A 14,550-nucleotide genomic window follows, 5' to 3' on the forward strand; every position below is an offset into this window, starting at 1 on the left:
CGTTTTAAATCACCCAGCGGTAGGCAGTAGTGGCAATTGGTTCATCATCAGTATTGATGGGACAGTACGTCTGTCAACCCAATATTTGAGGCCTTTACCACCTCCTTAACACACATCATCCCATAAGAGTTATTTCTAATACTGGTCATTAGCAACAAATCAGTTTCCACAACACAAATAGGAAGCAACAAAGAATTGACAAATCTGCTTTGATGAATCGTGGCAAACTGCAACAGTTTGCAGTTTCATATTGTCTTTAACATAGCAATAAAAGTTTGCAGCTGGGAAAACATGTCATTAATACAGGTTCCAAAATAAATACAAATGCAGCAAAGCAAATTATTAGAGGAAACTACTCAAAACCTTATTGAAATATTGGCCACGATTCTCCCACCGCGACCCACAACTTTTCTGGCGGGTTGCAGTGGGAGATGTGTGTCGCCGGCCTTGTTCCGGGATTTGCGCATGCGCCGGAAATGCATGCGCATCTCCCAGAGCCTGGTCAGACCACGCTGGAAACCAGCGGGAAGGCAGGAAAGTAATTTGAATGTTTTTTAAATGTATTTTTAGCAGTTCATTATAGGAAACTTTAATGACCCGATTGAATCTCCCACCCCGCCAGGAGTACTTCATTCTGGTGGGGTTCAGACTACCTCCCCATGTTTGGGAGACGCCGCCAGAATGAAGGGAGGGCAATCGGAGCCCCCCGGGGGGTCGGGCAGTGGTGGGGGGTGCCCCCTGGGCATGGGCACACTGGCAGTGCCAGCCTGTTATAGAACATAGAAAGCCACAGCACAAACAGGCCCTTCGGCCCACAAGTTGCGCCGATCACATCCCCACCTCTAGGCCTATCTATAGCCCTCAATCCCATTAAATCCCATGTACTCATCCAGAAGTCTCTTAAAAGACCCCAACGAGTTTGCCTCCACCACCACCGACGTCAGCCGATTCCACTCACCCACCACCCTCTGAGTGAAAAACTTACCCCTGACATCTCCTCTGTACCTACCCCCCAGCACCTTAAACCTGTGTCCTCTCGTAGCAACCATTTCAGCCCTTGGAAATAGCCTCTGAGAGTCTACCCTATCCAGACCTCTCAACATCTTGTAAACCTCTATCAGGTCACCTCTCATCCTTCGTCTCTCCAGGGAGAAGAGACCAAGCTCCCTCAACCTATCCTCATAAGGCATGCCCCCCAATCCAGGCAACATCCTTGTAAATCTCCTCTGCACCCTTTCAATGGCTTCAACATCTTTCCTGTAATGAGGTGACCAGAACTGTTCCCCCGGCACTGTCCAAGGGGCAAAGTGCCCATGCCCAGGGGGCACCTTGGCACTGCCCATCTGACATCGGGCAGTGCCAAGGGACGGCGGGGCAATCGGTGGGGGTGCGGGGGTCCTGCTGCCACTCTGCCGACAGGATCGGTCTGGGATGGCGGGAGGGCAGCGGTTGGAGAGGGGGTGTGGTCTGCCGGGTGAGGGGGGGGGGGGGGTGGATCGCCACTGCTGGGTGCAGGAGGGGCTGCACATTGGGGAAATTGAGGAAAGATAGGAAAGGTAGGATTCGAGAGCCGTGGATAACCAGGGAAATTGAGGATCTGATTAAAATGAAAAGGGAGGCGTACGTTAAGTCCAGGCAACTGAAAACAGATGGAGCTCTGGAGGAATACAGAGAGAGTAGGAAAGAACTCAAACGGGGAGTTAGAAGGGCAAAAAGAGGTCACGAGATGTTCTTGGCAGGCAGGATTAAGGAGAATCCTAAGGCATTCTATTCATACATTAGGAACAAAAGAGTTGTCAGGGAGAAAATCGGACCTCTCAGGGACAAAGGAGGGGAATTATGCTTAGAACCCAAGGGAATAGGGGAGATCCTAAATGAATACTTTGCATCGGTATTCACGAAGGAGAGGGGCGTGTTAACCGGGAGTGTCTCGGAGGGAGGTGTTGACCCGTTAGAGAAAATCTCCATTACAAGAGAGGAAGTGTTAGGTTTTTTAGGGAACATTAAAACTGACAAAGCCCCAGGGCCTGATGGCATCTATCCTCGACTGCTCAGGGAGACAAGAGATGAAATTGCTGGGCCTCTGACGGAAATCTTTGTCGCTTCTTTGGACACGGGTGAGGTCCCTGAGGATTGGAGGATAGCGAATGTGGTCCCGTTGTTTAAGAAGGGTAGCAGGGATAACCCAGGAAATTATAGGCCGGTGAGCTTGACGTCCGTGGTAGGGAAGTTGTTGGAGAGGATTCTTAGAGACAGGTTGTATGTGCATTTAGAACGAAACAATCTCATTAGTGACAGACAGCATGGTTTTGTAAGAGGGAGGTCGTGCCTTACAAATTTGGTGGAGTTTTTTGAGGAAGTGACAAAAACGGTTGATGAAGGAAGGGCCGTGGATGTCGTCTATATGGATTTCAGTAAGGCATTTGACAAAGTCCCACATGGCAGGTTGGTTAAGAAGGTTAAGGCTCATGGGATACAAGGAGAAGTGGCTAGATGGGTGGAGAACTGGCTTGGCCATAGGAGACAGAGGGTAGTGGTCGAAGGGTCTTTTTCCGGCTGGAGGTCTGTGACCAGTGGTGTTCCGCAGGGCTCTGTACTGGGACCTCTGCTATTTGTGATATATATAAATGATTTGGAAGAAGGTGTAACTGGTGTAATCAGCAAGTTTGTGGATGACACGAAGATGGCTGGACTTGCGGATAGCGAAGAGCATTGTCGGGCAATACAGCAGGATATAGATAGGCTGGAAAATTGGGCGGAGAGGTGGCAGATGGAGTTTAATCCGGATAAATGCGAAGTGAAGCATTTTGGAAGAAACAATGTAGGGAGGAGTTATACAATAAATGGCAGAGTCATCAGGAGTATAGAAACACAGAGGGACCTAGGTGTGCAAGTCCACAAATCCTTGAAGGTGGCAACACAGGTGGAGAAGGTGGTGAAGAAGGCATATGGTATGCTTGCCTTTATAGGACGGGGTATAGAGTATAAAAGCTGGAGTCTGATGATGCAGCTGTATAGAACGCTGGTTAGGCCACATTTGGAGTACTGCGTCCAGTTCTGGTCGCCGCACTACCAGAAGGACGTGGAGGCGTTAGAGAGAGTGCAGAGAAGGTTTACCAGGATGTTGCCTGGTATGGAGGGTCTTAGCTATGAGGAGAGATTGGGTAGACTGGGGTTGTTCTCCTTGGAAAGACGGAGAATGAGGGGAGATCTAATAGAGGTGTACAAGATTATGAAGGGTATAGATAGGGTGAACAGTGGGAAGCTTTTTCCCAGGTCGGAGGTGACGATCACGAGAGGTCACGGGCTCAAGGTGAGAGGGGCGAAGTATAACTCAGATATCAGAGGGACGTTTTTTACACAGAGGGTGGTGGGGGCCTGGAATGCGCTGCCAAGTAGGGTGGTGGAGGCAGGCACGCTGACATCGTTTAAGACTTACCTGGATAGTCACATGAGCAGCCTGGGAATGGAGGGATACAAACGATTGGTCTAGTTGGACCAAGGAGCGGCACAGGCTTGGAGGGCCGAAGGGCCTGTTTCCTGTGCTGTACTGTTCTTTGTTCTTGGGGCCCGGGAATTGTTGTGTGGGCCACGATCAGGCTGTGGGGGGAGGGAACTGGAGGGGCAGCACTGCGGGGGTTCCGAGCTAGCCAGCGAGCGGGCTGGCCAGCAAACGAGGAGCCTGACCGATCGGGACCACTGCGCATGCGCAGAGCTCCAGAACTATCAAACTCTGCCGTGAATAGGCCCTGCCCCTCTGGGTTTTTAATGATATTCACGACTGATACCTCTGCAGTGCACAGAGTGTGGAGATTCAGGTGAGAAGCTGAACTGACAAAACAGTCGGGATTTAAAACTGTTTTCCCACCAATTCAGCACTTTTGGGAGAATCGCGGCCATTGTGACATAGAAACAGACAAAATAGGAGCAGGAGAAGGCCATTTGACCCTTCGAGCTTGCTCCGCCATCCATTATGATCGTGGCTGATCATCCAACTTAGTAGCCTGAGTAGCCTTTCCCCCCCCATATCCTTTGATCCCCTACACCCCAAGATTCTATATCATACAATCATAGAAACCCTACAGTACAGAAACAGGCCATTCGGCTCATCGAGTCTGCACTGACCACAATCCCACTCAGGCCCTACCCCCATATCCCTACATATTTACCCGCTAATCCCTCTAATCTACACATCCCAGGACACTAAGGGGCAATTTTAGCATGGCCAATCAACCTAACTCGCACATCTTTGGACTATATCTAACTCCTTCTTGAAAACAAAGAACAATACAGCACAGGATCAGGCCCTTCAGCCCTCCAAGCCTGCACCGATCATGTGTTCCTAACGAGACCATCCGTTTGTATCCCTCTATTCCCAGTCTGTTCATGTGGCCATCTAGAGAAGTCTTAAATGATCCTAGCGTGTCTGCCTCAACCACCTTGCTTGGTAGTGCATTCCAGGCCCCCACCACCCTCTGTGTAAAATACGTCCCCCGCATATCTGTATTGAACCTTGCCCCCCTTACCTTGAACTTGTGACCCCTTGTGTTTGTCATTTCTGACCTGGGAAAAAGCTTCCAACTGTTCACCCTATCTATGTCCTTCATAATTTTATAAACTTCTATTAGGTCGCCCCTCAACCTCCGTCTTTCCAGGGAGAACAACCCTAGTTTACTCAATCTCTCCTCATAGCTCATAAACGTACAATGTTTGTCCTCAACTGCTTTCTGTGGTAGTCAATTCCACAGATTCACCACTCTCTAAGTGAAGAAATTTTTCCTCACCTCAGTCCTAAAAGGGTAACTCCGTATCCTTAGACTATGATGCTTTGTTCTGGACAACCGCATCATTGGGAACATCCTTCCTGCATCCACCCTGTCTAGTCTAGCGAATATAATCCTAACTGACTCAGCCTCCCCTCATACGTCTGTCCCACCATCCCAGAAATCAGTCTGGTAAACCTTGTCTGCACTCCCTCTAGAGCAAGAACATCCTTCCTCAGATAAGGAGACCAAAGCTGCACACAGTATTCCAGGTATGCCCTCATCAAAGCCCTGTATTAATTGCAGCAAGACATCCCTGCTCTTGTACTCGAATCCTCTCACTATGAAGGCCAACATACCATTTGCCTTCTTTACTGCCTGCTGCACCTGCATGCTTACCTTCAGGGACTGGTGTACCAGGACACCCAGGTCTCATTGCTTTCTTTTAATTTATAGCCATTCAGATAGTAATCTGCCTTCCTGTTTTTGCTACCAAAGTGAATAACCTTACATTTATCCAAATTAAACTGCATCTGCCATGCATTTGCCCACTCACTCAGCTTGTCCAAATCACACTGACATACCTTGTGCAGGCACATGTGCAGGAATGACAGGTCTTCAAGAGAGAATATTATTACACGAGATTTTTTAATAATTACATGCAAAGAAATGTAAGTACTGTAGGTCATTTATAAATTTCATGTTTTTGAATCTTTTGTTTTATTTCCAGGCCTTCACTAACCTCCTTGTGAGGATTAAAACAGTAATTAATAGGTTTGAAATCTGAACTTGGCCTCCTGATTGGAACTTTAATATCTCAAAGAGTTACCAGGATCTCATAGGTTTCTGGTGGATCCAAACAGCTTCTAGTCTCTTGTGTTATGACTGAACTTTAAAGCTAAAACAAAAAAAAAGCTTTTTGACAGTCTTCATAAATTCTTTCTCCTGTCTTTTGAAAATGCTAACCCTTGCTGATTTATGTTTCCATGAACATGAGTGTCCCTCTGGTCCCATGTGTGAGTCTAGATCGTGAATGTGATTGTCGCCCAACATCAGAGTGGAATTTAATGCTCTCCCACAAGGTGATTTTGGTGGTGGGGAGGCATTTAATTGGGAATGAAGATTTGCCCCGATTATAAGTCTGTGATGGGAAGGCTTGTGGATAGCCGCCAATTCTCATCCCGCTGCCACTGGTATAGACCCAAGGTGGGTGAGGGCTTCCAAGCGTGAAGCTCAAAAGACAAATCCTATTGGGATTGCTGGCAGACTTCAGGGTGCAGGGGGCTATAGTTCCTAAGCACTCAGTGCCAGTTTGAAGGACCTAGCATCGGAAACGGAATTTCCTTTTCTAACTAATAGCCACCCAACTACTTTTGCTGCTGACTGCCCCCCGCCAACCCCTCCTCTCCCCACCATCTTCTTCCCATCTTGATCAATTGGGCCAGTGGGCTGACAAATGGCAGATGGAGTTTAATTTAGATAAATGCGAGGTGATGCATTTTGGTAGATTGAACCAGGGCAGGACTTACTCAATTAATGGTAGGGCGTTGGGGAGAGTTACAGAACAAAGAGATCTCGGGGTACATGTTCATAGCTCCTTGAAAGTGGAGTCACAGGTGGACAGAGTGGTGAAGAAGGCATTCAACATGCTTGGTTTCACCGGTCAGAGCATTGAATACAGGAGTTGGGACATCTTGTTGAAGTTGTACAAGACATTGGTAAGGCCACACTTGAAATACTGTGTACTGTTCTGGTCACTCTATTATAGAAAGGATATTATTAAACTAGAAAGAGTGCAGAAAAGAGTTACTAGGATGCTACTGGGACTTGATGGTTTGAGTTATAAGGAGAGGCTGGATAGACTGGGACTTTTTTCTCTGGAGCGTAGAAGGCTGAGGAGTGATCTTATAGAGGTCTATAAAATAATGAGGGTCACAGATCAGCTTGATAGTCAATATCTTTTCCCAAAGGTAGGGGAATCTAAAACTAGAGGGCATAGGTTTAAGGTGAGAGGGGAGAGATACAAAAGTGTTCAGAGGGGCAATTTTTTCACACAGAGGGTGGTGAATGTCTGGAACAAGCTGCCAGAAGTAGTAGTAAAGGCGGGTACAATTTTGTCTTTTAAAAAGCATTTAGATAGTTACATGGGAAAGATGGGTATAGAGGGATATGGGGCAAATGTGGGCAATTGGGATTAGCTTAGGGGTTTAAAAAAAAAGGGCGGCATGGACAAGTTGGACCGAAGGGCCTGTTTCCATGCTGTAAACCTCTATGACTCCCAGTGATCCCTATCCTGCCATCACTCACCTGTAGCCTGGGTCTCACGGCGATTCTGAGACTCTGGTGAACTAATTACTGGCAGCAGGTCACTGCCTCCCCGGTGGTGCTGCTATACCATTAGGCCATAGGAAATAGGAATAGGAGTAGGCCCTTCAGCCCCTTGAGTCTGCTCCGCCATTCAATAGGATCATGGCTGATCCGACATTCCTCAAATCCACTTCCCTGCTCTTTTCCCTTGATTCCCTTACTGATCAAAAATCTATCTATCTCAGCCTTAAATATACACAAGGACTTTGTCCCCACAGATCTCTGTGGCAAGGAGTTCCAAAGAGCCACAACCCTCTGAGAGAAGAAATTCCTCCTCATCTCAGTCTTAAATTGGCACTGCTTTATTCTGAGACTATGCCCTCTGGTCCTAGACTCTCCCATGAGGGGAAACATCCTCTCAGTATTTACCCTGTCAAGCCCCTTAAAAATCCTATATGAATCAATGAGATCACCTCTCATTCTTGTAAATTACAATGAGTAGAGCCTCAATCTGCTTAACTTTTCCTCACAAGACAATCTCTCCATTCTGGGGATCATCCCAGTGAACCTTCTCTGAACTGTTTCAAATGAAATAATACCTTTCCTTAAATAAGGGGACCAAAACTGCTTCAGATGTGGTCTCACCAGTATTTTGTACAGTTGCAGCAAGGCTTCCCTACAATGAAGAATTGCCAGTTTCTGTTTGGCTGGCAGCTCTTGGCAGGTGGGACTTCCACCCCCAAGGTCTTTGTTTCTGAGGAAAGCCTACTGCTGCCTAGTTAAATGCCCGATTGGCACACAATGTGACAATCAGACCTTCTCAAGAGACAACATGAGGCTGTCTCTCTGGGTGTTCAACCAGTGAGCGAGACCCCTATTCTCTATATTAAATTCCACCCTCAGTGTCCCTGCCCTCAGTAAGCTCTGGAATTTCCTCCCCAAACCTCCCTGCCTTTTTGCCCCTTGCTGCTATTTTAAACACTCCTGAAATCCATCTCTCTGACCAAGCTTTTGATCACTTGTCCTAATATCATCTGCCATGGCTAATGTCAAATATTGTTTCTTTTGAAGTGTGTTGGGACATTAAAGGCACTGTATAAATGTAAGTTGTTGTTTCTGGGCAAGCTAATTAACCAAAGTCAAGCCTCATTTGTCACCATGCGAAGACAGAGCACTCTTGTTTTCCAGGTGGCGATGGTGGGGCAGTGATTTGATTTGATTTGATTTATTATTGTCACATGTATATAGTATATAGTGAAAAGTATTGTTTCTTGTGTGCTATACAGACAAAACATACCATTCATAGAGAAGGAAACAAGAGAGTGCAAAATGTAGTGTTACAGTCATAGTTAGGGTGTAGAGAAAGATCAACTTAGTGCGAGGTAGGTTCATTCAAAAGTCTGATGGCAGCAGGGAAGAAGCTGTTCTTGAGTTGGTTGGTACGTGACCTCAGACTTTTGTATCTTTTCCCCGAAGGAAGGAGGTGGAAGAGAGAATGTCCGGGGTGCGTGGGGTCCTTGATTATGCTGGCTGCTTTGCTGAGGCAGCGGGAAGTGTAGATAGAGTTAATGAATGGGAGGCTGGTGGGGAGGGGAGTGGCTGCTGGATAGTGATTGAGTTGTTGATGTTCAGTGCCTTCCAGTCCAGCCCATTAGCACGGACATTAACTTTGCTTCAGTGGTAGCCCTGACTTAGATCAGCTAACACAACACAGATTGCAAATTCAATCTCGCACCTTGTCAGCTAATGGGAAAGTCACTGCATAGGTGTCAACAGGAAATGTTCTCATTTTGTTATGGCGCTATACTATTATTCATCTCTTCTTTGTGTTTCTCTTCCAGCAACAGAACAGGCCGTACCAAAGTAAAATAAAAGCTACTGTGGCCCCCCTCCCATTAGCCCGTCAGCCCACCAATCAGCCTAAAAGTTTCCGGCCTGCATTGCCTATGAGTACTTGCTCCTATAGAAGAGCCCAGTTTCCAGATGACGATGATGAGTTTATGTCAGGTTTCTGATGCTTCTTTCAATTTTAGTTTTCCACACACTAGTGCTAACGCCGGAGGACATTTTGTTTGTGGCACCTGTAGCTATTGTGGGACAGGGGTTGGAAATTACACGTGTGCCAGACTGAAGAAACTGGGAGTGTTCCATTCACTGGTCAGAAAAGTAGCACAGTAGCATTTTCTTGACGGTGGGTTACCAAGTTACTGGTAAGACTTCCTGTTTACATCTCCAGTTACTGCTGCCTGTCGTAGACATGGGTTCCTCCTTGATTTATTTACTGATCAAATTTTCATGGCCTAGCTAACTCAGAAACCCAAATTCAAATCTCGCTAGACGAAAGAGGAAAAGAAATCTCCACACTGTCTGCTAGCGACAAGGATTCTCGGTTCGGTGAATTTTGAGAATACAGAAACAGGAGTAGACCATTCAGTCTCTCAATCCTTTGCTAATTTAGTCTAGTGCCAATAGGGTGAGGAACACACTGATTAAATTGACAGTCTCACTGTGAACAATTTGAAAAATTTGATGATGATTTGAGAAAAGATGCTCTTCTGAAGTTTGGTCAAGACACTAGGTTGGTGCGGAGTAGAGTTCTGCTCTTCACGTAACCCGTCCAAAGCCTGACTGAGTGCTAACCAGTTGTGCAAAATACAGACTGCTCCATTTATTAACATTGCTGCCTTGATGAACAGTGGAAGAAAGATTTTTAAGTATGGTTATTTCTTTTGCCCACAGCAAGACATTTTCATGCATACAATACCTATATGAAGAACAATACCAATATGAGAAAGAATAACTAGTAATACAAAAAACAGGACGCATTATGAGAATTTGAATTCCTTACTTCAGTGTGCTACCTTCAAAAAGAGACCACCATCTTACTTGTCCCCTTGACTGGCTCCATATTGTAGTTGGGAGAATCTTGTAGGAAGCTCAGCTTTTCACTGATGGGGAATTGTGTGTGTGATGAGAAGTTAACATTGGGGTGAAAGTCCAAAGGGAGCATGTAGAAATTACAATCTGAGGGCGGCATTTGAAAATTAGGAGATGGAGGTAAATACGTTGTGCATTTCTACCACCCACACTGGGTAAATCGGAATATTATTAGCATTGCAGTAAGCATAATCTTCTTTACATTCTTAATTTTAACTTGAACCGGTTATTTACAGTTCTGGTTAAGTGAGTAATCTTTTTTACCGCTTGTATCAAGAGCATTCGCCCTCTGGTGATTTACTGTGAAATATTACAAAATAAAAGTTCTGCTGTGCGATTTTATGAATACTTTCAATTATACTGAGAGATTTCTATCATTGCAAAACTTTATTACTTTTAATAGTTTGTAAAATACTGCAATAAATTTCTTGCGACAGTTGAAAATATATTGAACAGTTGTAATATTGTTAAACTTGATGGAAAGAGCCATAAAAAAGTTAACAATTAACAGTGCACTGCTGCACCATACAAGTGTTCATTTGGAAATTATAGACTCTATTGTTACAATCTGATTAAGGACAAGTAACTTTTTGTTTAAAGTAGACAGAGTTTGAAATCTTACTTACCCACTCGGAGAATAAAGTCACAAGGTTCCATAGTTTTAAACAAATAAAATAAACTTTATAAAATAATTTACAATATATATCTTCCATTGAGAATTAACATCAAGTAAATATGATTTAGCATACAAATTGTGGTCGAACACACCACACTGCACATTAAATGGCAAATGTGACCAAGAGAGATCCCATAGATTTCTCAAAATCCTACCCAAATGTCAGTGATCATGGTGTGCCACAAAATCTAATTCAAAGACGCATTTACAAAGAACAATACAGCACAGGAACAGGCCCTTCGGCCCTCCAAGCCTGCGCCGATCACATTGTCCTATCTAGACCAACTGCCTGTATCCCTCTATTCCCCGTCTATTCATGTGTCTATCCAGATAAGTCTTAAGTATCGCTAACGTGTCTGCCTCAACCACCTCATTTGGCAGTGCGTCCCAGGCCCCCACCACTCTCTGTGTAAAAATCTTCCCCCACACTGAACCACGCCCGCCCCCCCGCCCCACTTATCTTGAACTTCTGTCCCCTTGTAATTGTCATTCGTGCCCTGGGAAAAAGCTTCCAACTGTTCACCCTATCTATACCCCTCATCATTTTATAAACTTCTATCAGGTTGCCCCTCAGTCTCCGTCTTTCCAAGGAGGGCAAGTCCGCGTCTGGCATGTGGGAGTCTTTTAAGGAACTATTGATAAGGCTGCAGGATAGGCATGTGCCTGTAAAAAGGAAAGATAGGAAAGGTAGGATTCGAGAGCCGTGGATAACCAGGGAAATTGAGGATCTGATTAAAATGAAAAGGGAGGCGTACGTTAAGTCCAGGCAACTGAAAACAGATGGAGCTCTGGAGGAATACAGAGAGAGTAGGAAAGATCTCAAACGGGGAGTTAGAAGGGCAAAAAGAGGGCACGAGATGTTCTTGGCAGGCAGGATTAAGGAGAATCCTAAGGCATTCTATTCATACGTTAGGAACAAAAGAGTTGTCAGGGAGAAAATCGGACCTCTCAGGGACAAAAGAGGGGAATTATGCTTAGAACCCAAGGGAATAGGGGAGATCCTAAATGAATACTTTGCATCGGTATTCACGAAGGAGAGGGGCGTGTTAACCGGGAGTGTCTCGGAGGGAGGTGTTGACCCATTAGAGAAAATCTCCATTACGAGAGAGGAAGTGTTAGGTTTTTTAGGGAACATTAAAACTGACAAAGCCCCAGGGCCTGATGGCATCTATCCTCGACTGCTCAGGGAGACGAGAGAGGAAATTGCTGGGCCTCTGACGGAAATCTTTGTCGCTTCTTTGGACACGGGTGAGGTCCCTGAGGATTGGAGGATAGCGAATGTGGTCCCGTTGTTTAAGAAGGGTAGCAGGGATAACCCAGGAAATTATAGGCCGGTGAGCTTGACGTCCGTGGTAGGGAAGTTGTTGGAGAGGATTCTTAGAGACAGGATGTATGTGCATTTAGAACGGAACAATCTCATTAGTGACAGACAGCATGGTTTTGTAAGAGGGAGGTCGTGCCTTACAAATTTGGTGGAGTTTTTTGAGGAAGTGACAAAAACGGTTGATGAAGGAAGGGTTCGTGGATGTCGTCTATATGGATTTCAGTAAGGCATTTGACAAAGTCCCACATGGCAGGTTGGTTAAGAAGGTTAAGGCTCATGGGATACAAGGAGAAGTGGCTCGATGGGTGGAGAACTGGCTTGGCCATAGGAGACAGAGGGTAGTGGTCGAAGGGTCTTTTTCCGGCTGGAGGTCTGTGACCAGTGGTGTTCCGCAGGGCTCTGTACTGGGACCTCTGCTATTTGTGATATATATAAATGATTTGGAAGAAGGTGTAACTGGTGTAATCAGCAAGTTTGCGGATGACACAAAGATGGCTGGAATTGCGGATAGCGAAGAGCATTGTCGGGCAATACAGCAGGATATAGATAGGCTGGAAAATTGGGCGGAGAGGTGGCAGATGGAATTTAATCCGGATAAATGCGAAGTGATGCATTTTGGAAGAAATAATGTTGGGAGGAGTTATGCAATAAATGGCAGAGTCATCAGGAGTATAGAAACACAGAGGGACCTAGGTGTGCAAGTCCACAAATCCTTGAAGGTGGCAACACAGGTGGAGAAGGTGGTGAAGAAGGCATATGGTATGCTTGCCTTTATAGGACGGGGTATAGAGTATAAAAGCTGGAGTCTGATGATGCAGCTGTATAGAACGCTGATTAGGCCGCATTTGGAGTACTGCGTCCAGTTCTGGTCGCCGCACTACCAGAAGGACGTGGAGGCATTGGAGAGAGTGCAGAGAAGGTTTACCAGGATGTTGCCTGGTATGGAGGGTCTTAGCTATGAGGAGAGATTGGGTAGACTGGGGTTGTTCTCCTTGGAAAGACGGAGAATGAGGGGAGATCTAATAGAGGTATACAAGATTATGAAGGGTATAGATAGGGTGAACAGTGGGAAGCTTTTTCCCAGGCCGGAGGTGACGATCACGAGGGGTCACGGGCTCAAGCTGAGAGGGGCGAAGTATAACTCAGACATCAGAGGGACGTTTTTTACACAGAGGGTGGTGGGGGCCTGGAATGCGCTGCCAAGTAGGGTGGTGGAGGCAGGCACGCTGACATCGTTTAAGACTTACCTGGATAGTCACATGAGCAGCCTGGGAATGGAGGGATACAAACGATTGGTCTAGTTGGACCAAGGAGCGGCACAGGCTTGGAGGGCCGAAGGGCCTGTTTCCTGTGCTGTACTGTTCTTTGTTCTTTATAATGTAGAACATACAATCCCTCCAGTGCAGAAGGAGGCCATTCAGCCCACCGACAACAATCCCACCCAGGCCCTACCCCTGTAACCCTACGTATTTACCCTGCTAACCCCCTGACACTAAAGGGCAATTTACCATAACCAGTCCACCTAAGCTGCACATTTTTGGACTGTGGGAGGAAACCGGAGCACCCTGGGGACATGGGGAGAAGGTGCAGACTCCGCACAGACAGTGACCCAAGTCGGGAACTGAATCCAGATCCCTGGCGCTGTGATACTAAGATTTCTGGAGTTGCAGCGCTAATCACTGTGTCACCGTAGGAAACGAGACAACCAATATGGCACAGTAAAACCTCACAAATGACATCGTCATGATAGCCAGATAATCTACGGTAGAGGTACTATGTCAATACAGACTGTTGTTAAATCTTTGCAAGTTTGGTAAGCCAAGGTAGATGTTAGGCCTTGATGTCTGGCATGGGCACCCCTTACTTTGAGTGACACCCCAGCTGGGCAACGAGCTTCTTCTTGATCACTGTCCAGGGTTTTCCTATTGGAAAACACACATGGAGGGACTGGGTGAGGACCAGGTCAGTAAAACTAGTTCTCTGCCTGGAACGAAAAGTTAGATCATCCATAGTTTTAATTTCGAAAACTTGCAGACACATTAAAGGAAATGCAGATCAGACAGTTGATGTTAATAATTGTAAAAAAGAGGAACTTATGATGAGAAATTAGAAGGAAAAAGCCTACACTGCAACAGCTTCATTAGTGTCAGTTGTGGCCCAGCTTTCTGTTCTGAGTCAGAAGGTCCTGAGTTCATTGCCTCACTCCAAAGGTTTGACCACATAGTTGATATTCCAGTGCAGTATTGAAAAGTGCTGCGCCATTGGGAGTGCCATCTTCTGAATGAAATGTTTAAACCGAGATCCCTATCTTCCCACTACAGGTAAATGATCCCACAGCACTATTCATAGAATTATAAAGACCCATGATAATGTGGGGGCAATGATAAGCAAGTTTGCAGACGACACCAAGATTGCTATGGTGGGTTAATAGTGAAGAAGGTTGCAGGAAGATATAAACCCAAAAGAGAAAATGCTGGAAAATCTCAGCAGGTCTGGCAGCATCTGTAAGGAGAGAAAATAAAGATCTCTCCTTACAGATGCTG

At 45.9% G+C, this 14,550-nt stretch overlaps 1 protein-coding gene across 1 annotated transcript in view; it reads left to right on the forward strand.

The window, feature by feature from the left end:
* m1ap (meiosis 1 associated protein) overlaps nt 1-14,550 on the forward strand; it is a 90,183-nt gene that overhangs the window by 59,349 nt on the left and 16,284 nt on the right. Inside the window, exon 9 of the mRNA XM_078199792.1 lies at nt 8,912-9,072. Coding sequence (XP_078055918.1) covers nt 8,912-9,072 — 161 coding nt within the window. The remainder of the gene's footprint in view (nt 1-8,911; nt 9,073-14,550) is intronic.

This window comes from Mustelus asterias, chromosome 1 (genome assembly GCF_964213995.1).
Source record: "Mustelus asterias chromosome 1, sMusAst1.hap1.1, whole genome shotgun sequence".
In the NCBI taxonomy this organism is placed as follows: Eukaryota; Metazoa; Chordata; class Chondrichthyes; order Carcharhiniformes; family Triakidae; genus Mustelus; species Mustelus asterias.